This window comes from Perognathus longimembris, chromosome 21 (assembly GCF_023159225.1).
Source record: "Perognathus longimembris pacificus isolate PPM17 chromosome 21, ASM2315922v1, whole genome shotgun sequence".
Lineage (NCBI taxonomy): Eukaryota > Metazoa > Chordata > Mammalia > Rodentia > Heteromyidae > Perognathus > Perognathus longimembris.
Genome location: NC_063181.1, coordinates 834,961 through 860,527, shown reverse-complemented (window position 1 = coordinate 860,527; position 25,567 = coordinate 834,961). Strand labels below are relative to the sequence as shown.

The 25,567-nt window shown below is 49.5% G+C and overlaps 1 protein-coding gene across 1 annotated transcript in view; it reads right to left on the bottom strand.

Annotated features, from left to right (window-relative positions):
* Positions 1 to 828: 828 nt before the first annotated feature.
* Positions 829 to 25,567, bottom strand: part of Arhgef10 (Rho guanine nucleotide exchange factor 10) — a 62,485-nt gene continuing 37,746 nt past the window's right edge. The window contains exons 16-29 of the mRNA XM_048330387.1: positions 24,568 to 24,738; positions 23,042 to 23,187; positions 20,339 to 20,514; positions 16,644 to 16,759; positions 15,809 to 15,936; positions 15,423 to 15,523; positions 15,005 to 15,126; positions 14,121 to 14,207; positions 13,502 to 13,722; positions 12,351 to 12,508; positions 7,090 to 7,232; positions 6,075 to 6,255; positions 4,680 to 4,802; positions 829 to 2,470 (exon numbers count right to left, since the gene is read on the bottom strand). Of these exons, the coding sequence (XP_048186344.1) occupies positions 1,953 to 2,470; positions 4,680 to 4,802; positions 6,075 to 6,255; positions 7,090 to 7,232; positions 12,351 to 12,508; positions 13,502 to 13,722; positions 14,121 to 14,207; positions 15,005 to 15,126; positions 15,423 to 15,523; positions 15,809 to 15,936; positions 16,644 to 16,759; positions 20,339 to 20,514; positions 23,042 to 23,187; positions 24,568 to 24,738 (2,391 nt within the window). The 3' untranslated portion in view covers positions 829 to 1,952. The remainder of the gene's footprint in view (positions 2,471 to 4,679; positions 4,803 to 6,074; positions 6,256 to 7,089; positions 7,233 to 12,350; positions 12,509 to 13,501; positions 13,723 to 14,120; positions 14,208 to 15,004; positions 15,127 to 15,422; positions 15,524 to 15,808; positions 15,937 to 16,643; positions 16,760 to 20,338; positions 20,515 to 23,041; positions 23,188 to 24,567; positions 24,739 to 25,567) is intronic.

The following is a 25,567-nucleotide window of genomic DNA, read 5'->3' as shown; positions in this document are numbered from 1 at the left end:
CCTGAGTTTGCAGAGGTCTGGGAAGCCTCTCGTGGAAATGAGGAGGGCTGGGCAGGGGCTGCAGGCCGTGGCCTGTGGGAGCAGCAGTGTCTAGGCCTGCCACGCCCCAGCGTAGGATGGGCAGCTAGGGGTGGCCCGTCACCTTGCCTCACTGTGCAGACTGGGGGCCAGGCCGCCCTCCCCATGCCCTGTGCGCATCCTCTGGTCAGGGGTCGCTCACCTGCTGGGAAGTGCCAGAGGCTCTAGGAGATGGGGAGTGAACAAACGAGCATGGCCCCCAAGTGCTGGTGTCCCTGTCCCATCCCCAGGACCCCCCAGAGCCTGCACAGCTTGTGACTCATGTGACATCTGCTGACATGCCTGCTTCCCTCACCTGTGCTGGAGTGGTAGAGAACGGCAGGGCACAGTCTCCAAGGGGCCCTTCCCCAGTCACCTCCCCAGCCAGCCACAGTGGAGCCAGGCAGAGCCCACAGCCAGCTGCCCCGTGTGGGGTCGCGTGTCCACCGGGCAGAGCCCCGGGCCGGCTGCCCCCTGCGTGGGGTCGCGTGTCCACCGGGCAGAGCCCACAGCCGGCTGCCCCCTGCGTGGGGTCGCGTGTCCACCGGGCAGAGCCCACAGCCGGCTGCCCCCTGCGTGGGGTCGCGTGTCCACCGGGCAGAGCCCCGGGCCGGCTGCCCCCTGCGTGGGGTCGCGTGTCCACCGGGCAGAGCCCACAGCCGGCTGCCCCCTGCGTGGGGTCGCGTGTCCACCGGGCAGAGCCCCGGGCTGGCTGCCCCTGTGTGAGATCACATTTGCGCGTTATGGAGGAAAAGAACTGGTAATGCAGTGTTGTTAGATAAAAAGGCTTTACTTAAGGAACAAGATGGCAGCTAACAGTGTAAGAAAGCTTGAGAGTATACATGTAATGTGGAAAACAGTTGGCTACGTCATAAAATTAGCGTTTTTATTTATCTATAAAGTGCTGAGAAGTTTGTTTCTGGTGAATGCCTGTGCGAGGCCTTTTTTTCCTTCTTGCTATTCCTCCAATTCGTCAAAGTTGATGCAACTTAAGTACATGGAGCCCCCAGTTTCCCAGGCACCTGGACCCGACTGCAGATCCCAGCCTGTGTCCTCCACTGGTGGTGGGGGGAGGGGGCACGGAGGCGCAGAGTGGCAAGGGGGGGGGGCACGGGCGGCAGCACAGCCCCTGGAGAGCACCTCGGGCCGCTTGGAATGAACGTTCCAGCGGCAGCACGCCAGGCGAGCCAGAGGGAAGGTGCGGAGAACGGGCGGAGGCTCTGTGCACAGGGACGCTGCTCACACCCACCGGAAGGCACGCGTACTCGGCACTGACACTCGACTCTAAAGGCTGACTGAGTATTTGGTTCAAAGCAAAGACTATTTGTGAAATACTAGATAGTATCATGGCTAAAACACTGTTAATTTTTTAATATAAAACACAACTTTGTTACAATCTCGAGTGCACACAGTAGCCCACTTGCAAATCCCCAACTGTGGGCTACCTGGCTTCTTAAATTGTTACACATTTTGTTTTGGAATTTAAAAATATAAAACATAAATAAAAGTAGAAAACTGGAGTCAAGTAAAGCTGTTAAAAGAACTGTTAGTAAATCCCTCCACTAGTGACTACGTTACATTTCCCCGCACGGCCGGCCTTGAGCTGACGGACGCTGGGCCCTCTGCATTTACCATGAAGGACATGGCAGAGAGCAGCAAGGCCCGCTCTGCTCTCCCTCGCCGTCCCCAGGGGAGTTCCGGGGGGGGAAGGTGGGGGGCGGGTGGGCAGGAGGGCCACCTCACATATTGCACATGTATTTCTTCCTCAAGCACAGGTTGCGGTGGTCGGTGCTGCGGGCTCGGCAGCTTGGGCCTGTGCCCTGCTGAGAGGCAGGGTCCCCTCATGTCACACTTGGATGCCAGCGGGTGGGGTGGGGGCTGCTCCTCGACTTTCCCTACGCGCTCAGCAGCGGGATCTGCCAGACCATCACGGAGGACACCAGCTCCTCCTGGGGTTGCCGGGACTTCCTGTGCACACGGCGGTGGCCCTGGCCCCCGCACACCACTAGGGCCGAGCTGGCCTTGGCCTTCTTGGACCACTGCACCCCGCTCCGGAGAGAGGTGGCAGCGTCCCTCAGGAGGTCGCAGGCGCTGCTGTCCTCAGACCTGTGCTCCAGGGAGCCAGAGCCGTGGGACAGGCTCAGGGACCCTGAGGAGGAGGACAGGTCGCTCTTCTGAGTCACCAACCCTGGGGACTCTCCCAACCAAACAGCTGTGGCTGTGTCCGGGCCACCCTGGCTAGGGTAGGGCGTGGGCCCCTCATCTGGAAGAGCATTCTGGTCTTCATCCTGAGCCTCCAGGCCCGGGGCTGGGCCATCTCTGGCTCTGTCTTTGTCCCTCTGATGCGAAGCCGTGGCCATGACAATGAACTTGACCGGACCGTGATGCGCATGGTAGGAGACCATGCCTCTTCCTGAGGAGAGGGCCAACAGTGTCCTTTAGAACAGACGATATTGCGGAAAGAGTAGAAAGCACAGGACGTAAGCCCAGCATCAGCCCAACTGGGTGGCGGCAATGTCAGCAGCATTAGGACCTATACCACCTCTATGTAACTCTCCTGTGAGAGTGCAGCTGACTTGAAGAAGGCCTAAAAACCATTATTCATGAGCCAAGCATGGTTGTTTGTGTGCCTATAATCCCGGTACTCAGTTGGAAGAGACTGAAGAGTGAGGTTTGAGGCCAATCCTGGGGAAAAAAGTAAGACAAGACTCCCCATCCCTGTCACACACATACACCTCGAGCACAAACTACGCATGGTGGTTCCTGTAATCCCAGCTAAAAAAAAAAGCAGAGGTAGGACTGCAATCTTAGGCTGCCCCAGGCAAAAATCTGGAACCCTATAAAATAACTGAGGCCAAAAGGTCAGTGGTAGGCTGCCTGACCAGTAAGTGTGAGGACCTGAACTCAGTGCTCCAATGCCATAAAAACAAACAACGACAAAACCTAAAGGTGATCATGTGATCATGTACTCCTCGGCAGGAGTGAGTTCTAGTACCCATTACCACGCTTCTGGAGTTATAAAAGTCATTTTTTAGCAGCTGAGACAAAGCCGGGTTCTGACGTGTTCTCTCAGGGAGCAATGGGAATGCGCCCACCCACATGTTGCCCAGATTCCCACAGATCCTGATCTCTGTTTGTGTTCTCCCAGCTGACAGAGACTCACTGGGATTGAAGGTCACAGTCAATGCCATTTAAGGTTCTCCTGCACTGGTCGATTGCCTGCTTCTCCCTACTGAAAACAAAGTATGGAGGGCTGGGAATATGGCCTAGTGGCAAGAGCGCTGGCCTCCCACACATGAAGCCCTAGGTTCGATTCCCCAGCACCACATATACAGACAACGGCCAGAAGTGGCGCTGTGGCTCAAGTGGCAGAGTGCTGGCCTTGAGCAAAAAAAAAGCCAGGGACAGTGCTCAGGTCCTAAGTCCAAGGCCCAAGACTGGCAAAAAGCAAGCAAGCAAGAAAGAAAATTCGAAGGCTGATCAGTAAATATACTAAATAATTTGTATAAAATTCACAACGAGGGCTGGGAATAGAGCCTAGCGGTAAAGTGACTGCCTTGTATACATGAAGCCCTGGGTTTGATTCCCCAGCATCACATATATAGAAAACGGTCAAAAGTGGCGCTGTGGCTCAAGTGGCAGAGTGCTAGCCTTGAGCAAAAAAAAAAAAAAAGCCAGGGACAGTGCTCAGGCCCTGAGTACAAGGACCAGGACTGGGAAAGAGAGAGAGAGAGAGAGAGGAGAGAGAGAGAGAGAGAGAGAGAGAGAGAGAGAGAGAGAGAGAGAGAGAGAGAGAGAGAGAGAGAGAGAGAGAGAGAGAGAGAGAGAGGAGAGAGAGAGAGAGAGAGAGAGAGAGAGAGAGAGAGAGGAAGAAAGGAAGAAAGAAAATAAAAACAAAGTATGTACGTGCATGTGGGCTAGTCCTAGGGCTTGAACTCAGGGTCTGGGCGCTGTCCTTGAGTGTTTTGCTTGAGGCTATCGCTCTACCATTTGCCACAGCTCCACTTTCAGCCTTTGGTGGTTAAATGGACTTTCCTGCCTAGGCTAGCTTCAAACTGCAATCCTCAGATCTCAGCCTCCTGAGTAGCTAGGATTATAGGCATGAACTACGACCATCTTCTAAAGCCCCTTCCCACCTCTAACGTTGAACACTCAGGCTATTTCTAGTCTCAGGCTGTAAGGCACTACGGCTAGCTCCCTTCCATACGATGCCTGCGGCTAAATTGGGCTGCTTCTTGAGATAGCTCTCTGGTGAACAAGGCAATCACATTCTGATTGCAGGTGCATGGCTTTGGCTGAGACCAGCAGGGTGCCCCTGCCCAGGAGGGCCCAGCTGAGTCCCCCCTCTCAATGGCAGCAAAGGAAAATCCCATCTCTACTGATGGAAACTAACGGGCAAGAGTGAAAGTGACAAAGAAAATCTCAAAATGAGATTCACCTGAGATCACCCATATACGAAACAGAAAAAAAGAAGTATGAATTGACAGTTCAAATTCAATAAGCATTCTCTACTAAGATTTGTAGTATAGTAAAAAAAAAAACAAAACCAAAAAACCAAACCACCCAAATACTTCAAACACAAACCGCTCCAGGGGAAGTCACCCTGCCACCGAGTCACTCACCTGTCACTTTGGGGATCCCCTGCAGTCGAGGGACGGGCAGGGCTACGACCACACCCAGGCTGGTACCCACCATCAGCAAGCCATGGCAGACAAGCAAGCTGGTCACAGACAGCCTCTGGTGTCCTAGGGGCGGAGCAGAGGGAAGGGGGTGTGGGCAGCAGGAGGCTGGGCCTCCTGTCTGGAAATGCCCCCACTGCACCACTGTCCCAAACCTGCAGGCCCAGACTGGGCGACCCCCCCATGCCGGGCACACCAGTGCACTGGGCCCCAATAAGGTGAGACCAGGCTGTGGGAAATCCTGTGACACAACCTGAACCCAACAGCCAGGACTGTCCCTCCTTCCCCTCCCCCACCTCCACTTTTATCCTCTGCACCCCTTCCCCTCCCCCCACTCCTGTCCTCTCTATCCTTTCCCCTCCCCTATCTCTGTTTCTATCCTCTGCAGCCTCCCTGCCACTGGTGAACTCCAACCAACACACAGTGTCCTTCAGGCTCTCCCACCCCGGGGCCTCCTCCTGGGCTGCACTCGTCTAGCCAAGCCTTGTTCCCCAGGACCCCACTGGACGGACACTGAGAAACAATCGTGATCAGACTGCTCTGGCTGTCCTCCAGAGGCATGCCAGGCACCTGCGCCAACGCCATCTCTGATGTAGGCCTCTTGTTCTACACCCAGCGGCAAGCTGTGCTCCCCCCACCCATACCCGACAGCAGGCTGTGCTCCCTCCACCAGGACCTGACAGCAGGCTGTGCTCCCCCCATACCCGACAGCAGGCTGTGCTCCTCCCACCTGTCCCTGGCAGCAGGCTGTGCTCCCCCCACCTGTCCCTGACCACAGGCTGTGCTCCTCCCACCTGTCCCTGGCAGCAGGCTGTGCTCCCCCCATACCTGACAGCAGGCTGTGCTCCTCCCACCTGTCCCTGACCACAGGCTGTGCTCCCCCAATACCTGTCCCTGGCAGCAGGCTGTGCTCCCCCCATACCTGTCCCTGGCAGCAGGCTGTGCTCCCCCCATACCTGACAGCAGGCTGTGCTCCTCCCACCTGTCCCTGACCACAGGCTGTGCTCCCCCAATACCTGTCCCTGGCAGCAGGCTGTGCTCCCCCAATACCTGTCCCTGGCAGCAGGCTGTGCTCCCCCCATACCTGTCCCTGGCAGCAGGCTGTGCTCCCCCCATACCTGACAGCAGGCTGTGCTCCTCCCACCTGTCCCTGACCACAGGCTGTGCTCCCCCAATACCTGTCCCTGGCAGCAGGCTGTGCTCCCCCCATACCTGACAGCAGGCTGTGCTCCTCCCACCTGTCCCTGGCAGCAGGCTGTGCTCCCCCCATACCTGTCCCTGACCACAGGCTGTGCTCCTCCCACCTGTCCCTGACCACAGGCTGTGCTCCCCCCATACCTGTCCCTGGCAGCAGGCTGTGCACAGGGGCGGCAATGTTGATGTCCTGCAGGTGCTTCAGCGTTTCCGTGTGGAAGAGACGGAGGGTGGAGCCCGAGGTGAAGGCAATCCAGATCCCAACGCCAGCCACTGCCATGTGGGAGATGACCATCCCTTCTTCCTGGTGGGCCTCCAGCTGGTTCTGGGGTGAAGAGAGGGCCATGGGGCATCAAGGCACAGCTGGCACCCACGGCACTGTGTGCAAAGACTGATAAGCCACAGAAGACTGCGCTGAGGACCGTGGTGTCCAGCAGAAGCCCAGCTCCGGGAGCAGAGCAGGACCAAGGCCACTGCTCTAGAACGGAAAGGACACAGCATCACTGTCCTCACGGTCTCCTGGAACAGATCAATGTTTTCAGAACTCATGGTAGCTGTTGTCACAGCCGACTATCCTTTGAGCTGAGGAAATGTGTGTGGGGGGCCCATTACAAGCTGACTGCTGAGCTAGTGTCCACAGGAGACAGCACTAGACAGTATGGCAGGAGGAAGAGGAGCACCGGCACTGGGGAGGAAGCCACTCTTCCCCGTGACTCTGGGTACATTCCACCAGCCCTTCCCCAAACCCAAGGCCACATGTCCTCAGCGCACCATGCTGCAGTGTCCCTGGGGCAAGGGGGGGCGGGCGGCGCTGGACTTCCAATGGCTAGCCAGTCCTCTCCTGAGTCCTCACTGGATAATGTGAAACGACACTTCAGTCAAGCGCTAATTGTCCTTATGTTCTTCAGGATTCTATGTGCACGATGAATCCATTCTTAAAGCAGTGTTTCCAGTGTTTCTAGTTAGGCAAATAGTGAGCAATGATTCCCAGAAATAAGGAGCTGGACCACCCTGCACTGAATTTTTCTGGTAAACCTAGTAGTTCTCTTTTGCTCAACCCGAGGAAAGTGGCACTTTACTTTCCAGGTGAAGAGCACAGGTTACAGCTGCTTCTGAAATGCATGTTCTCTAATCCAAGTAGCCACCTGAAGCGACTTACTTCAATGGCATGGTTCTCCAAGCTGATCATGAACACCTGGCCTCCAGAAGCTGCCCACAGCGTGTCCTCCATCAGGAGGAGACTTCTGACTGGCAGGACACCAAGTTTGATCACTTTCTGAGGTTCTGCATTCCAGGATCCATCTTAAAAGAGAGTATTTCTTTTAATTTAATCTCATTTAACCATGCACAAAGAAACAGGATCATGGATCACTTTAAATAATTGAAACCAAAATATCAACTGCAATTTTGGTGCTTAAGCCTGATGGTGCACATACACGGGGTCCAAAGAATGGATCCCATTTCAACATGTTGGTCTAGCATGGCAATAATACAACAATGGCAGCCGGGAGGCCCACCTCCCCTAGGGATCACAGCCTAGGGCAGGGGGAGAGGAGGGAATATATCTTCCCGGAATGTGACAGTCAAGACTGGAGAAAAGGCTCCCTCTTTCCTCTTCTGATGCTTATTGCCTCCCTTGAACTCAAGAAGCAACAGAATATTATAGTCTAAATAGACTGTCAAGGAACAACGATAACATATATCACTTTATATGAAGTATGAGTCAATAGCTTTGATACCACAAAAATTAAAGATCCAATACACATTTTAAAGTAACTAGTATAATTATTCTAAAACTACTCAATCTCAAACTGTCAGTTAACCATTATTTCAGCTACCATGCTTAACAAGATAACATGACCACCAGAATTCCAAAGCCATGGACTTAGTGGAAATAAATACTCTATACTCAAAGTGAGGAGGGGGAAAACACTGGAGTTTTGAATCACAAAGATATTTCTGAACAATCAAACCGGAAATGTGCAGTCACCAAAAAGCATTCTACAAGCTTTGACTATTGTGGCAAGCTTCTGGTTTTAATTCAGTTTTTTTCTTCAAGGGAGGAAAAGAGGAAAGCGCAGAAAAGGGAGAATGGTGAACGAATGCAATCATGTCATTCAGTATAATTCAGTTTTAGTAGGGATTTTGTGTTATAATCAGGCCAAACAATGTTACAGCCACAATGGACATCAACCAGCTTTTCACGTAGTATCGACACCGAGTTTACTTTATCATGATGGGGTCAAGCATGTGCACACATGCACGTGCAGAAATATACACATGAGTGCAAGCACAAACACATACCTTCATGCACACCTACACATGTGCACACAGGGTCATGCCTACACACACATACACACATCCTCACAGTCACATGCGTGTGGATGTAGACACACCCGAAGCTTTCCTCTGGCTCTCAAAGCCCTTTGCCTTCCTGTAGCCTCCATCGTGATGGGAATGCACAGGCTCAAGATGTGCAAGTTTTACTATCTCTGTAATCTTTCTGAGTATATTGGAAACCATGTATACTGGTATTAGAACTAGGAAATTGAAAGGGAATACAAAAATTGAGAGACACAGGGTAAAAAAAGATAAACAACTACAAAAGCAATACTTGCAAAACTGTTTGGTGTAAGTGAACTGAACAACTCATGGGGGAAAGGGAAAGAGGGAGGAGGGAGGGGGGTATGAGGGAGGAGGTAACAAACAGTACAAGAAATGTATCCAATGCCTAAGGTATGAAACTGTCACCTCTCTGTACATCAGTTTGATAATAAAAATTTGGAAAAGAAAAAAGATGTGCAAGTTTCCTTTGACAGTTGCACGATCCTAAGGGCACAGTGTGGCATGAAAATTTGGGTCTAAAGCTGGGTAGAGCAAGAGCTGCCTAAGCAAGAGACTGAAAAATAATCACCTGAAACACCGAAGAAGAAACCAGGTTTGGTGGCTGACCCACCATTTGGAAGGCAGAGGCTGAAGGATTTTGAGTTCAAGGCTAAGCCTATCTACATAGTGAGATGCTGTCTCAAAATAAATAAAAAGGCAACACTCCCCAAAGAAAGGGTATCATAAATGGGAGAGCATAAACGTGAAGATAGAAAAATAGAAAAAAATCCAGATTATATGAAAATGCTTGTACATATTCTTTCTAGTTTAATCAAGGAAATAAATGTAGAAATCATTAAAAACACAAGGAATAAGAAATGAAATGACTGGTGGTGACTATTTGGGAGTTCTTTTTAAAACAAATATGTTCTAGTTAAACTTTGATAAATGAAAACATTAATCCAACTCAGGCAAACTACACCAAAGAGAACTTAAAATCCATGTAAACCCATACATAGCAATGGCAGAAACAGATGTCGGTGTGTGAATCTGCTTTGGCGACTTGCCAGATTGCAGTGGATTCATCCCTTCAAAGTTTTCAAACTGCATATCCCCGTGTGCTGGGGGTGAAACTTCTGCCATGTCCTGCCCTGTGTTCTCTCTTGGACAGAAGCCTCTGCCTCCATTCAGAACTCCGGTGTGCTTCGTCCTGTCCCTTTTCTGCCTTGGTAGGACAACAGATGCTCAGACTCTAGACGCCGCATAACCGTCTGTTAAGTCTCTGACCTGAGGGGCCTGGGTTGTAGCTCAGGAATACAGCACTTTTTCAGCATGCACCAAGGCCCTGGGTTTTATCATACACACCGACACATCTGTATACACACATGTGCATGTATACCAAAAAACTCTAAAACATGAGGTCCTTGGTGGGCCAGGCTCAGTGGCACATGCCTGAAATCCAAGTCACTGAAAAGGGAAAGATCTGAAAGGAGACAAGTTGGGAAAAAGTTACAGGACCATATCTCAACAAAAAAGCTAAGCATGGTGGTACATGCCTATATTCCCTGCTTTACAGGAGACATAAGTAGGAGCCTCATGGTCTAGGCTATCCTGGGTAAAAGTGTGAGACCCTGCTTGAAAAGTAACTCACCTAAAAAGATGTGGTGGTAGAGCGGTAGACCAGCAAACATGAGGCCTTAAAGTCAAACCTAGTACTGAATTCTTTGACCTCCTAGTCCATGAGCAGGTCTCCAGGCTGCCTTTCTGAGCATCTTGATGCCTGCTTTCATAAACAGTCTGCTCAAGGTCTGGGTCACAGTCTGGCCCCCACTGACTAGGGTCACCTGGGAGGAGCTGGCAGTCAGAAACACTAATATGGACTAGGCTATGGCCACCCGCTATCCGGCACAGAGACCCCGAGCTGACTGCACTGCAGGGTCCCTGGAAGGAATGGTCCGGAAACTACATCCACCTGGCCTGGCCAAGAGCTTAGAGAGGGGAGGTCCAGCTCTTTGCCTCACACACTGAATATGTTAGGTAAATGTTCCAGGTTCCTAACAGGGCTTAAAATGTAACTGTAAACCCTGTGTATATCACCTTTACAATAACAACAAAAAATTAAGGGAAAAAAACCCAAAGCTTGAAATGAGAGTGCTTTTCTTCCCTGGGTGGTCAGAAGACACTTGGCTAAAATATAATCTGACCAGGAAAGTGCTGAAACTCTCCAGCCACAAACGTGAGAACTTAGGCCTGGGAAAAGGACTATGTAAGACAGTGTCCAGTGAGGAGTCATGCACAGGAGCCACAGTGAATGAGGAACAGAGGAGAGGGGGGCTCCTGCTCACTGAGGTGTGTGTGGACATTCACACAAACCAGCCACTGGCACAGGGAGCTGGCACGTTGGAAGGGGCTTGAAAATAGGTAAATAGAAATAACCCACTGGAACGGGAGGTCTGCAGCCAAGACCAGCCACAGAGAACAGCAAAGGTGGTAAAGCAAAAGGGGGTGCGAAGCCCAGGTGAAGTCCAGGACACCTAAGGCACCTGTGATGGACAGAGAGAAGCAGCGACACATCCCCACTAGTGCTAGGGACCATCAGGACCAGAGGGAAGTGTGAACGCTTCCACAGGCTGCACGTGGGGCCGGGTGGGGAGCAAGCCCTGGTCCCTCCCAGGGCCATGGAAATACAACCAGGAGGAAGACAGGGCCACTTTTGTGGAGGGGTACAGAAGGCCCTCAATGGTTAGGAGGTCCAGGGTGAGAGGCACCTGTAGGTTGAAGGGTAAGCTGCACAGACCTCTCAAGAGGGTGCATTCATGTGAACTGGGCATAGATAGAGAGGCTTCAGGGGAGACAGGATTTTGCTTTAGGCCACTTTGGTGGTTCACGGGGAAGGTGAACGCTAGAAAAGATGGGAATGCAAAGAGGAAATAAATGTGGGCATTACAGATGTTAGTGGCAGGAGGGAGTGATTGGGGCAGGGGTAACAATGGGAGCAGGGAACAATAAAGTGCTGATAGACTTGGGGGCCTGGAGGCCCAGCAGCGTGTCTCCTATGACAGGGGAGGGTGGCAGGAGGGGGGTGGATGACTTTATACTCCATTCTGAAAGCCAGGACACAAGGATGCCTTAGGCTACTCAGGGCAGTGAGAGTCATGTAAGGCTGGGCCTGAGGCAATCCCATGAGGAGCACTGTGCGAGGGGGAGGGGTCAGATGCACAGGAGAAGGGGCTGCCCCATGTCACCAGTGAGTACATCTGCAGGGAGGAGCTACAAGGGGAGACGCAGCCACCAGCCGTGAAGTAGGAAAGACGGACCCTGGAAGGAAACATCCACAAAGCAGGGCTACTGAAACTCACAAGAAAGAAAGAAAGAACTGAGAACAGCAGTGTCCCACCACCACCACTGCAGCTCCTCCATGTCTGTGACAACCAATGAGAGACAGCAAGCAGCCTGAGCCTCCATATCTGTACTAGGACAACCAGATAGGAAGCAGCGAGCCATGGCTGGGAGTAAACCCAGGGAGACACCACAGCAGGTCTACAGGCTGTATGTCTATAGCCCACAAAGTCTTGGCATCAGGAAAGCCATTGGGATGGCCAGTTAGACATACATGGTAGTGTGAAGAGAGGACTGGAAAGAGCGATGAGCTGTTTTACACGGAGGGGGGCGGGGGGCAAAGATGTTCAGGAAAATTGTGCCCAGGAGGGACAGGCTGGTACATGCTGCACCACATAAAGCACAACTCAAAGGCAAGCTGCCCGTCATGGCCATCAGGCCCCTCTGAACAGGGCAGAAAAGCCTTGAGGGTGTTTGGGGGGGGGGGTGGTCACAGGGAGAGAAAGGCAATGAGGGCTGTGGCAGAGTGAGATTGCATATGAGTATGTAGAGGGCCAAGAGGGTGAGAGCCAAAGATTCAGAGCTAAGTTTGCCTAACATTCAGTCCTTGTAAAGTCCTTAGAGACCGACTCTGGAAGTCACTTCCTGTGCTCTGGGGAAGGAGAAAGTTACACAGGCCTGGAACCTGGGTAACCAGTGCTAAGAGGAGGAGACACTGACACCCACACCACCCATGCCTCAGAAACAGCCGGTTACCTGCAGCCTTGGTGTAGCTGACCACCGACCCATTGACCAAGCCAGCATACAGGCCCTGTGGTGAGCAGGCCAAGCTCATGACTGTGGACTTCTCAGGAGTGAAAAAGTGCTGAAGTCTCACTTTCTTGGAGCCTTGGCTGCTTTTATAAATGGAAATGCTTTAAAAGAAAAATATAAGTTAACCAGTGCACTTGCTCACTGAATAGACCAGCGTGTCTTCAGTGTACTCAAAGTTTACCCTACTTCTCTCCTTGCTCCTCCTTTTCCCACTCTGACACATGCTTGCATATATTAAAAGATATCTGCAGCCATTCTGATTTCTTCTCTGTTGTTGGAGGGGTTACTGTACTGGGTTTGATCTCAGGGCCTTGTGCTTGCTCAGCACATGGGCCACACCTCTAGCCTGGCTTTTCACTTTTAGAATCCATGGAACTTCCTACCTGTGATAGTCACAAACCACAATCCTCCTCCAGATCTGCCCCCCACCCCCAAATGGGCTAGAGCTAGGATTACAGTTGTGAGTCATCAGCACCCAGAATATTCTTATATTTTAAATAGAAATTTTGAGTTATAAAAAAAGTTTTTCCTATATGTCCTGGAACACCTTAACTTTCCTTTAAATAGTCAATGTTTTATCATGTGTATCAAATAGAAATGGCTACGTTTCCTGGGCTTTGAGAAAGAATGCACTTTCGTGTGTGCATGCTGGTCCTGGGGCTTAAACTCAAGGCCTTGTCCCTGAGCTGTTTTGCTCATGATTAGTGCTCTATCATTTGAGCCACAGCGCCACTTCTGACTTTTTTAGTACTCAATTGGTGATAAGAGAGGCTCAGGGATTTCCGTAATCAGGCTGGCTTCAAACCATAATCATTAGATCTCAGCCTCCTGAGTAACTAAGATTACAAGCATGAGCCATGGGTGTCGGGCAGAATATGTACTTTTAAGAAGCAGTAAAAAAAAAGTGAATCATTTTGGGAGCAACAGCATGGGGCTTCCTGAAATAATTCCCGTGGCCTGGATGAAGTGATCATTCTGAGCCTGAGGACCCTAAACCCCCACTAACATCTTGTATTCCCACATGGACTGCCTGCTTCTATGGGTGTGTGGCTTTGGATTTGGCAGAGATCCCTGGCACACAGAAAATGTTCTACCTTCCTTCTTCTGTGCCCAGACAGATGGTGGGCACGTCGGAAGGCCTGGTGGCTGTGGCCTCAGAGTTTGGGCTTGCGCGATGCTCCGGGGGCTGCTCCACGGGGATGTACACCATGCAGAGGATGCGCGACTCCACATTGAAGCATTCGATGACTTTGGGGTTGGAATTGTGAAATGACACGATGGCAATCTGGCCCATTTGACTGCTACAACTTCCAATCTGAATCAACAGGTTAAGAGGAGAAAAACACAATGACTACATGCATGCCCCCCACAACTTGATTTTCATGTGAGAATCAATACACTTGGAAAATGTTAATCTGCTAGTAGCACCCCTTTTTGTTTTCAATGTAAAAAGCCAGCACTGTCCAGAAGAGGGAAAGTCTATATGACTTTACTATTCCAAAAATCTTCATATTGGTTAGGTTAGTCATTTTCAGAATCAATTCAATCTGTAAAAGTTTTCAATGAGAAAGAACACAAACATTTCCCACACCTTTTCTAAAGGTGCTCAGCTTCCTTTCACCGGAAGGTTTCCTGTTCAGAAATCAATCAGGAAATTGCCAGGGCAGATCGATTCTTTGTGAACCTGCCCTAAAAGCAAGCAAAGAATCTTACCCACAGGAAGCCACGTGCCACAGAAAACGAATCTGGTTGACTATCATTACTTATGTAAGGCTCGGGATTGTAAGCAGCACATTCAATCTAAAACAGAAAATATTCACATATAAAATGGAACTTGGGCTTGAACACTACATAACATCCTAAAGGAATGATGTTTCTAACATATAGCCAGAAATTTCAGGTATCAGCCCAACACAGACTAAAATAGGAAGGGAGAGAGGAAGGAAGGAAGGAAGGAAGGAAGGAAGGAGGGAAGGAAGGAAGGAAGGAAGGAAGGAAGGAAGGAAGGAAGGATAGAAGAGAAGGAAAGAAGGAAGGAAGAGAAAGGAAAGAAGGAAGAAAGGAAGGGAAAGGAAGGGAGGGATAGGAAGGAAGGAAGGAAGGAAGGAAGGGAGGGAGGGAAAGGAAAGAAGGAAGGAAGGAGGGAGAGAGGGAGGGAGGAAGGAAGGAAGGAAGAGGGAAGCTCTGGGGACATACAGAGGACACCCTGGAGATGGGAGTCACTTTGGCCAAGTGTACATGCTGTGCCAGGCAGAGCCAGGCATGGAGGCCTGTTTGTGGAAACAGATGTCGAGGCCAAGCATGACAGAGGCGACTGAGCTGAGCTTGCCTTAAGTGTGGCCAGTCTGTGGTAGAACCACAGAGAACTGCAGCCACACCAACTATAGTAGCCACCCCCCTGGGTGTCAGAAAGGGTCTGAGCCTCCTGTAGGCATCGGGGAGCTTCGGAGTCTCCCCTTGGGCTTCAGACAGCAGCAACCCTGAATAGTCCTAAACTGTTTTCTTCTCCAAAAATTGTCACTATGACTCTTTGGAAAGGCAAGATTGTAACTTGGCCCCAGACACGCAGAGAGCAGGTGCTGCCTTGGGCCCCTCACCTTGAACTCGGGCTGCTTGGCAACGATCACAGGCATGTGTCCCACAAGGAGAGGGTGCGTCTCCTTCTTAGTCTGGTTCCCATCATCATCCACACAGAACCAGCCCAGGTGGTTCTCCTCCTCTGTGAAGACATGCAGAGAGCAAGGCTGAAATTAGCTACTTTCAGAAGCTTGCACTAAGGGTAATAAAACATTCCAATGAGTGAAGGGAGGAATCATTCTGGGTTTTCTCCTTAGCCTTGATTTGGCCCTTACAGGTACCCACATCCTCACATGAAGAAAGCTCTCTGAGGATGCTGCAATGGACATGGCCTCCCATTTGCCCTCACAGGGACCCATGTCCTCATGTAGAGAAAGCTCTCTCCAAGGATTCTGCATCCCGAAGTGCACCTGTTACCTTGAACAGACTATATCTTACCCAGGGCAAGCTTGGCCATCTGTAAGTTGTTGATCCAGGACTCTTTGATAGCAGGGGTGAATGTGTTGAACACAGCTGTAAAAAATGTCGGTCTCCCAGACCTGCCAGAAACAATAGACAAGCGTTCATTTTACAAACTGTGCCTATCCCACAATTACAACACAGTCACCTATCCCCACAGTGGGACCACAGGAGGTGGGCACACAGGCTGAGATGCACAGTGACCTGAGTGCCCTGGAGATCGACCCTATCAGGGCCTTGAGCTCCTGACCAGGACCACAACTTTCAGGACCCACGCCTGTGCTCTTCAGTCACACCAGAAGCCATGCAACCCAATATAATCACCAACAGAAGAAGACACATCACGACAGCACTAAGTTACTGACTTGTCCTGCTTCCCTGGGAGCTGTAACTGAATTCTACAGCGATCAGCAGCTCTAATTTCATCTTCCTTCTTCAAAATCAGTCTCTGTAAACCTGATGTCCAATCATGGGCTAATGATTGGTTTAAGTTCTACGAAAGAAATGCATATTCATATTTAAGTGCTTATGAAAACATTAAGGAGGAGAAATAGCAAAATTGTAACATGAAAAATTCAGGAAGATCCAAAAATACTCCTATCTGATGATAAAAAGAAACACTTACGGGTCAGGCTCACCATGCCTGGCCAAGATATTTCCTTCTTTCTGATCAATACTAGGGCTTAAATTAAGGGCTTCATGCTTTCACTTGGCTACCACCTGAGCCACAGCTCCACTTCCGGCTTTTTGGTGGTTAATTGGAGATAAGTGTCTTGAAGACTTTCCTGTCTGGGCTGGCTTCAAACCACAATTCTCAGATCTCAGCTTCCTGAGTAGCTAGGATTAAGGGTGTGAGCCACTGGTGTAGGTTAATTGAAGGTAAAGATCTCATAGACTTTCCTACCTAGGGTGGCTTCAAACTGTGATCCTAAGATCTCAGGCTCCTGAGAAGCTAGGATTGTAGGCATGAGGCACCAGTGCCCAGCATATAATCAAGACATTTCTCAGTCAAGAATGGCACTCCAGAGTATTTGGAAAATGAAGAAAAGCTACAATGAAATAGTTTCATCTTAACCAAAGCAAAAGAAGGTACCACCACCAGAGCAATTCTTAAAGGCATCTGAATTCTTACCTCTCATAAAGCTTAAAGATTTAATCATAGGCTCACACAGAGTTAGGAGGAAAAGCTTTGGCCATTACCTGATAGTTTCCTTTAAGGTTTCCTATTAGCTGAGCGATCTGACCAACCACATTGAGATCATGCAGCAGGTCTTGCAGATCTTGATATAACTGTCCTGGCCCCAAGTAAACTTTGTCTAAAAATAAGGAAAAAGAAAGAAAAGAATAAAGACCAAAAGCTATTTACTTCAATGCTTGGGAAACACTAAAATAAATTCCAGTTGGTGTTGGGTGTTTTTGCCCTCCCAAAAAACCTACTGATGATCAAAAAATTTGCAATCAAAATGTTTGTTAGAACTGGGTGCCATATATTCCTAATTATTTGAGAGGCTCATGTGCGTATCCCTAGTTACTTGAACAGCTGAAATTAGGAAAACGGTCGTCCCAAGCCAGCTAATGAAGGAGCACATAGTTCGGGGAGAGACGGGGGAGAAATGGGTGATGTGTGCCTGTTACCTTAGGCATAATGGCAAGCCCATTATGGGAGGATGGTGCTCACACAAGTAAGTGCTCAGGCAAAGAATCCAGACCCTATCTCAAAAATAACCAGCAAAAGCCAGGGTTGGGGGTGTGGCTCATGGTAGGTCACCCCCTAGGTAAATACAAGGCTGGATTCAAACCCTTGCACCACCAAAAGCAAACAAAAAAAGTTTGATAGAGCTCATTTACAGGCACATAGTTGCCAACTTAAATTGTTTTAAATTCCATGAGTCAGGTTTTCTGTTGCAAGGCTGGCACACAATGACTCCACATCTCTCTCTGGCTTTTCCCTCCAACACTGCCCGTTTCCATGGAAATTCTTGCAATTGCCTGGAAAATCCAGGGTGTCAGCTGAATAGAATTGGATGTGACAAATGGGGAAGGGGTCGTGGGGTCAAGTCAACAGAAACACCACCTGCAGCACCCAGGATGGCGCATGTTCTCACGCATCCCAGGAGCTCCACGACCCAGAGAGGCAAGGCAACCCTCAGTGACCCTTGAAGGGTCTTCTCTGCTAGCTGAGGGGCACGGGGGGGGGGGGCCAGAGGTATCTGCAGGACAGAAAGGGGGTGAAAACAAGGACTTTGAAGCAAGGCTACAAATGGTGGTGTCTGCTTGTAATCCCAGAGCCAATTCTAAAGCCAGCTTAGGCCACATAGAAAGACTCTATCTTAAAGGGGGGAGGGGAAAGAGGAGAAGAGAGAAAGAGAGAGAAAAGAGTCAGGTATCAGTGGCTCATATCTGTAATACTAGCTATCTAGAGAGGCTGAGACATGTCTCAGTCTCCCCTGGGGTCCCTGCTTAGAAAACTTACAAGGCAGGGGTGCTGTGCTGTTTATTTACTGAAAATAAAGGCTTGAGGATTTTCAGGAAGACTGCAGGAAGAAAACATTACCCTAAGATGGAGTACAGACACAACAAGTGACAGCGCCACTCACCAGACCAGGACCAAGATGGCTCACAGTCAGTGAAATTCACAAAATAGAAATTATTTCCCAAAATTAACTTTAGGGGCTCTGGAAGCTTTAGCCAACCCATAGGTCCCCTGGAGGGTCACAGGTCACCCATTCCCCAGCCCTGGGAAGGGAGCACAGTTTAGGCTGTAACTCAGCAAAGGCGGATGCACACAGCACACCAGACCCCAAACCCTGCTCTGGAGCAAGGAACTCTGCAGGCCCCGCCCCCGCTGATTCCTCAGGCTGAGCCCAGCCTCCCCCAGTGGCACTTGCTGGGTTGCTAGGCAGTGACGCCCACACCCTGCCTCCAACACCAGGCAACAGACCCTCGCTTCCGAAACCAAATGTTATTGTCATTCAAACAACAGAAAAGTCACATGAACATACAGCAAGAACAGGAACTTCTAGCTAGCTTCTCAAAATGATTCTGGCATGACAAGTGCAAGGGAAAGAGCACCAGAGCACTGAGGGGGAATGGGATCTGGCTGTACAGACTGAGGGAACACAGGCAAGGCTGCAGTCCTGTGAGCTGTAGGTGGACCCAGGTCTACCTGCAGTACAGAGGGAGCTGCCAGCCGGATGTGGACCCCACTGCATGCAAGGACGGTACGTGCAGTATATGCATTAATGTCCTCATCCTTATAAACAGCCCATCGCTTGACCAATTCTAAATGCCAGTGGGCACTGCCTGTTCTTGTGGGCTGGGGGAAGCCCCAGAAAACTTAGGCTTGGGTTCTATCCTCCAGGAATTAGCAAATTTCAACTAAACCATTCCCAGAAAAATGCTTTATTTTCAAAAATATTTTATTTTAAAATATTAATGGTACACTGTGTATTGTATATATGTCTACCTGACCTAGGGAAGGGAAAGAAAAACAGGGTGTAAGATATCACAAGAAATGTACACACTGCCCTACTATGTAACTGTACCCCTTGTGCACAACACCTTGTCAAAAATTTTTGCTTAATTAATAAATAAATTAAAAAATATTAATAAAGACCACATATTCCACATTCCTCAATCTACCGCTGATTCCCAGCGTATAGGCAGAGATTCGAGGTCCCAAGATCCCCACGGGTCATTGTGGGCATGAGACAAGGGACCAGGGGAATATGTGGGCCTTTGCTTCACCTGCCGTATAAGTGCTCAGGAACTCCGGTTGTTTCACCTTGAGCCCCAGACTCAGGCACCCAATGGCCTTGCTTCCCTGTGCGCCTATTTGTCTGATTGGCACTTCCAAAGTGGCACTTCTCCGGGCGGCCTATGTCTTCCAGCAGACGATGAGAACTATGCCACACTCAGGTGCCTCTGGCGCTGCTCCTATGGAAAGCTCATAGGGGCATCCAGGTCTCAAGTGCAAAATCCAGATTTACAGGAGCAAACAGCTAGCCTTAAACGTGCAGTCGGGCCCGGGAGTCTAAACTCTGGTTCCAACGTTTTCATACATGTGATTTCACACCTTAAACATATCCATCTCCCTCGACCTTCTCTTACGTTTCTTCCCCCATCCCCTCCCTCCCTGTAATCATTTTATTGAGTAGCTTTCTTTAAAAGAACAAGAGAAGGCAATTTTGTCAGAGAATATTAAAATAAGACTTTCCATCTGTTTTACATTTTTCTCAGAAAAAAATAAAATTAGCTTGAAATGATCACTGAAACTCACCATAAAAGTTGTTTCAAAGGCAAATAAGGCTAATAGAATCACGTCTCCACTACTCTCATCCCTTTGCATGATCCCTGATGAGGAGACAGATGAAGATCTCCCCCTTGGGTAGATTCAGTACTTAGAAAACGTGAATGTAACCAGGCACCAGTGGCTCACGCCTGGTAACCTAGCTACTCAGGAGGCTGAGGTCTGAGGATTGCAGTTCAAAGCCAGCCCGGCAGGAAAGGCTGTGAGACTCTTGTCTCCAATGAACCAGGAAAAATCCAGAGTGGAGCTGTAGTTCAAATGGTAGAGTGCTAACCTTGAGCAAAGTATTTGCTGCAATGTGAAACACCTTGCCATCTCTCTTACTTATCTCACTCACCGCAGAATGCTCACCTGTACATTGGTGCGGTTCAGCACTGACCAGAGACATCCCCTGAGTCCCAGCCTGGTCAGTGTGAAGCACAGCGCTTAGATGGCAGCTGAGAAAGAGGCTATACAACAGTCCTTATTTCAAAATAAGGACTGACTTAGGCACATCAGTTGGCAGCAAAAATGGCTCTGGGTCTCGCTGTGCCAACAAATCTATCAGAGGCCAGGTCTGTGAGAGCATTAACACAGGGTCACTTACGAGGCTTCGCGTTCGCCACCACAGCCAGGCTTTCAGGAGAGTGCACAGAGGGGTATCGGCTATGCTCGCCTGTGCTGGGGTTGCTGCCGTACTCAATCACAGTCACGTGTCCCAGAGGGACACTCCACTTGAGCAGGTACCTCTGGCTGGTCACAATGTGGTTTTCGTGCAAGGTGCTGAAATAACCAGAAGTCTATGACTTTGTGAATGGCACTTTCCACCCTTCCCCCAGCCACTGAGATACACCCCAACTGTGGAGTTGGCACCCCTGACTTCCTTATATGTGGCTGCCTGGGCTCCATAGTGGGGCCTCCAGCTGAATATGCATGGGGGCCTCCTCACCCAGACACCCCAATAGAACTCAGTGACAACAGACCCCTTGGGAGAACTCAGTGACCAGTGTCTTGGAAGAACTTGGTGACCGGCATCCCCAGAGGACTTAGTGACTGGTATCCCCAGACCCCTAGGAGAATTCTGTGACCAGCATCCCCAGAGAACTTGGGGACCCCAGAGAACTTGGGAACCCCAGAAAACTTGGTGACCAGTATTCCAGGAGAACTCAATGACCAGTGTCCCAAAACTAGGTGAGCAGTGTTCCAGGAGAACTTGATCAATGTGCCAGAACTTGGTGACCAGTGACCCCAGACTCCCCAGGGGAACTCAAGTGACCGGTGTCCCCAGACACCCGGGGGAAAACTTGGGAGACCAAAGTCCCCAGAGAACTTGGTGGCCAGTGTCCTCAGACCCCTGGGAGACCTCGGTGACAGGTGTCCCCAGAGAGCTCAGTGACCAGTATCCCCCTGTTCCCGGTGAGTATCTGGTGACTGGTGCCCAGTAGCCGGTGTCTAGGAGGCCTCCCAATGGAAACTCAGAGAGGAGCTGACACTGACCACTGAGGACCCTGACTCAGGAAATCTGAAGAAATAAACAAGTAGGAAAAATATTCCATGTAGACAGAAATACTGATTGCTTCGTAATGTTAATTGCAAAATCGGTTCTTCTCTCCTATATACTTACATTATAATTACTTTAACAGAATTAAACCATACCATTATACTCCATGGTTAAAATATTTACTGAGTATATAGAAATTAAATGAATAAAATGTTGTATATATGTGCTTTAATTATAATATGGAGCACAATGCAAAGAAACATTCAAAAGTCATCTCTCCAAACCAGAAAGTCACTGACTTCTGTTTTTATCTAATCTCTCCCCACCCCCCCACCAACCCAGTCCTGGAGCTTGGACTCAGGGCCTGAGCACTATCCCTGCCTTCTTTTGCTCAAGGCTAGCACTCTACCTCTTGAACCACAGGCACCACTTTCAGCTTTTTCTGTATATGTGGTGCTGAGGAATCGAACCCAGGGCTTCATGCATGCTAGGCAAACACTCTACCACTAGGCCACATTCCCAGTCCACCTCACTGACTTCTTTCTACACATTCAGACAAGAGTGAAAAACACACAGTACCCAGAGCTTGGCCATGGCCACTGTGGTAACAGCTAAGCCCTGTTCATTAAAGTGGAGGACCACTGAAAGAGAGGTACATTTTGCAGAATTTTTGTAGCTGCTACAAACAAGGAAGATGCTGAGAAGCAGAAGGGCTGACCACCGCGGGCAGATGGTGCGGGTAGCATGCTTGCAGGCACTGCATGACCACCGTGGGCAGTAAGGTGTGGGTATTGTGGTTGTGGGCTCTTAGCCAGCAGTCTTTTCATCATTACAGTCACTTTAGAACCATCATCCTTCCTTTTAGCTTATAGATGAGAATTCTAGGGACTAGTGAGGGGAGTGCCTGGAACGAAGCTAGAAATCAACACTGCAGAATTGGATCCCCAAAGTGTCAACTGCCAAACGTCACCAGGCTGCCTCCTCTCTGCTCAGATTCTACCAGTAGGGGCAAGGAGGGTGACATGAAAGACAGGTCACATGACAGTGGTGTATGGGAATGTTTCCCAGTCTGCTCCCCAGAAAAGGGCCTGCATCCAACTTCCATGGTGTAAACACTCTCCCACAAATCACTTAAAGAGTCTGAAGACTAGGGCAAGTGGCTTCCAAACCTCCAGAGAAGTCTAACAACTGACAGTTGAAAACTATTAGGAGCTCTCTACTTTAGTTCATTTGTACTATTTCAGTTAGCAGCAAGAACACCACATTTAATTTTAAACCAAATTACTTATGCACGAGCTATATTTGAATACCTAACCTCTCAGATATCCTCAGCTTGCTACTGTCTTTATGTGCTAGAGAACAAGTTTGAGGTAAAATTATGTTAAGTGAAAGAATCAGTGGGGCACTGACTGTTTTCTTGGTTTACACTAAATATGAATATATATATATGTGTGTGTGTGTGTGTGTAAGTAAAACACTTAACAAAATGCAAAGAAGTAGCTTAAAAAAACAAAACAAAACAAAAAGGACAAGATTGATTTGGGTGACAGAAGAACTCACAAGCTGGACCACACCAGCCTGGTTTTAAGTAAGTCCACATGTAGGGACCAAATTTCTACCAGCAGACTCAGAGACCCAACCCCAGTTTGTTTGTTTTTTTAAATAAATTTTCTTGCTCCCTAGGTTATGGAACTAAGCTTAGCATCAGATCAGCACAATTTGAGTGGAAACCTGAACAAAGTCTCCCTTGTCCTTAGACACACATGGACCTTGCTTTGAGGTTAATACAGCCCACAGGTCTGTTCTTACCGGGAGCTGACAGTGGCACACATCAGTACATCATTCAACATGAAGAGCCTGCGTTCTTTGGTCTTGATAATTTCTCCCCTGTCATTGTAAACTGTTTCTATCACATCATCAGAGCGAATGAGGTACCGGCTTCCACTGCCAAGGAGCTGAAAGGAAAACAACACCAACAATCCCCACCAAAAATGCAAAGTGGAGACGAGGGAAGTTAACAAAAATATCAGTTACAGCATCAAATTTTATATATTATTTTCACTAAGGAGAACCTGCATGTTCCAGCTCACATTTCATGCACAGGCAATGTGGACTCAGAACTTAACTGTAAACTCCATGCCTTACAGACATTAGCATCTGCATCTGTCCTAAGCAAGGAAGGATCTAAGACTCCTGTACATAGGGTTTTCCTAGAGCTGCTCAGAGGGCAGAGGGCAAGAATGCTCCTTCCTGCTCACCTCTTGTTGCTCTGTTGCTCTGAACACACACCTTCCTTCACTCACTACACAGCCAACCATGAGCACTTGGAGAACTATTTTGCAAATGACTTTCCCAAAGCCAGCACCAGCAAGCACATCAGCAGCACCTAAACGTATGTCTGCCATGCTGTTTCCCTGAGCCACAAGGACACCACCAGTTCCTAGGAAAAGAAAATGCTATGGCACATCATGCTCAGAGTAATGTAACCCACGAGGAAATGCAGCTTCCTCAGCCTGGATGGCCAAGCACTTCTGATCCTAAATGTCCACTGCCTGCCAGCCCTGGCACTAATAAGCTGGACACCAGCCTTAGGGCAGTGCTTTCCTGGCCTACACATCTGTCCAATACACCACACCTGGCTGCTTCCAAGCCTTCAAACACGGAGGGAAGCACAGCTTTAGGTGCCACATCCACAGTAAGAACATAACTGACTAATCCTCAGTTAACAAAATCTCCACATACCCCATTTGGAAAATGTATTACCACAAAGTTCTCAAAGTAGGAAATACCTCCTACTGAGAAAAAGAAATTAGATCTTAGCAACAATGAACATTGAATGCAATCATTTAACATGCTCATAATGAGGAACACACCCTATGACTAGGCCTTACATGAATATGGTAAGCCCACACACATCAGCAGGCTGCTGTAAGAAAACCATTTTTTACTAATACAAAGCTGGCAAAGGACTGCTTTCTTCCTGTTTGTTCTGCATTGATTCTTCATGATAAACACAACTTAGACACACACAGGTGGGTACAAACCGAGCAGTGCCTAAAATGGGAGGTGGCATTCTGGACACAAAGGCAAGCTCAAAGAGTTGGTCTAAGCCTTTCTACATCCATCTGAGGAACTGAGGCATGCTACCTGGTTCCTTCCCGTGAAAGGGCACCAGCCTGCTAGGGCTAGGAGCAAACCCCAGCAGCCTCCCTGAACTCATTCACCCCAGGTGATCTCTGGGCCAAATGCATTAAACAAAATGAGCAGTAGTAAGTGGCTGATTAGTACAAAGCAAAAATAACTTGACTGTAGGGTTGAAACAAATCTCTGTCAACCTTGTTCAGGTATCTTTCATTTATGGCTTTTGCTATCTGTTTGATCTCACAGCGTTGGTCGGCATCTCTTTTTCTTTCGTTTAACTTCTCTGCTAAGGTTTCGAGCTCTGTTAATGCCATCTGAAGGGGCAGTCGGTCAGGATGTCCTTTGGAGGTGTTCTTTAACATGTCCTGGGAGCCAAGAGCAGAGCATGGTGGTTACCACACAGGTTAACAGATCACTCATTTGAGTTCAGATACACCTCAGTGCCCTTCCAACTTGCAGGCCGATCTCGTGCCATCCTGCACCCTGAGGGACACCTCAGTGCCCTTCCCTGACATACCTGCCACCTTGGTGCCCTCTACTGACACGCAGGCCCCTCTATGACACCTCACACCATGTGGTGTATCTCAGTGCCCTCCCATGACACACAGGCCTACCTAGGTGCCATTTTATACCAACCGGTCCTCTTTGGTGTCCTCCCTGACACATGAATCAACCCTGATGCCCTTCCCTGACACGTGGGCCCATTTCAGTGCCCTTCAACATTGTGTGGTCCTCCTCGGTGCCCTCTCCTGACACATGAGTCAGCCTTGATGCCCTCCCCTGACACATGGGCCCACCTCAGTGCCATCCCATTATGTGGACCTTCAGGGGAGGGTGCCCTCCCCTGACACATGAGCCACCTTGGAGCCCTCCCGATATATGAACCCAACTTGGTGCCCTCCCACACCATGCGGTCCACCTCAGTGCCCTCCACTGACATGTGAGACATCTCGGTGCCTTCCCTGACACACCAGCCACCTTGGTGCTCTCCCCTGACATGCAAACGCACCTCAGCACCCTCCTTGCCACACAGACCGGCCTTGGTGCCCTCCCCTGACACCTGGGCCACCTTGGACCCACCTCGGTGCAATGTACACCAATATGCACACATGTACTCTACTTTGCTCTGCTGTGCTTCGCACAGTCTTTCACAGAGCCCCGAGCAACCTGTACTCAGAAGGTACTGCTAGTGCT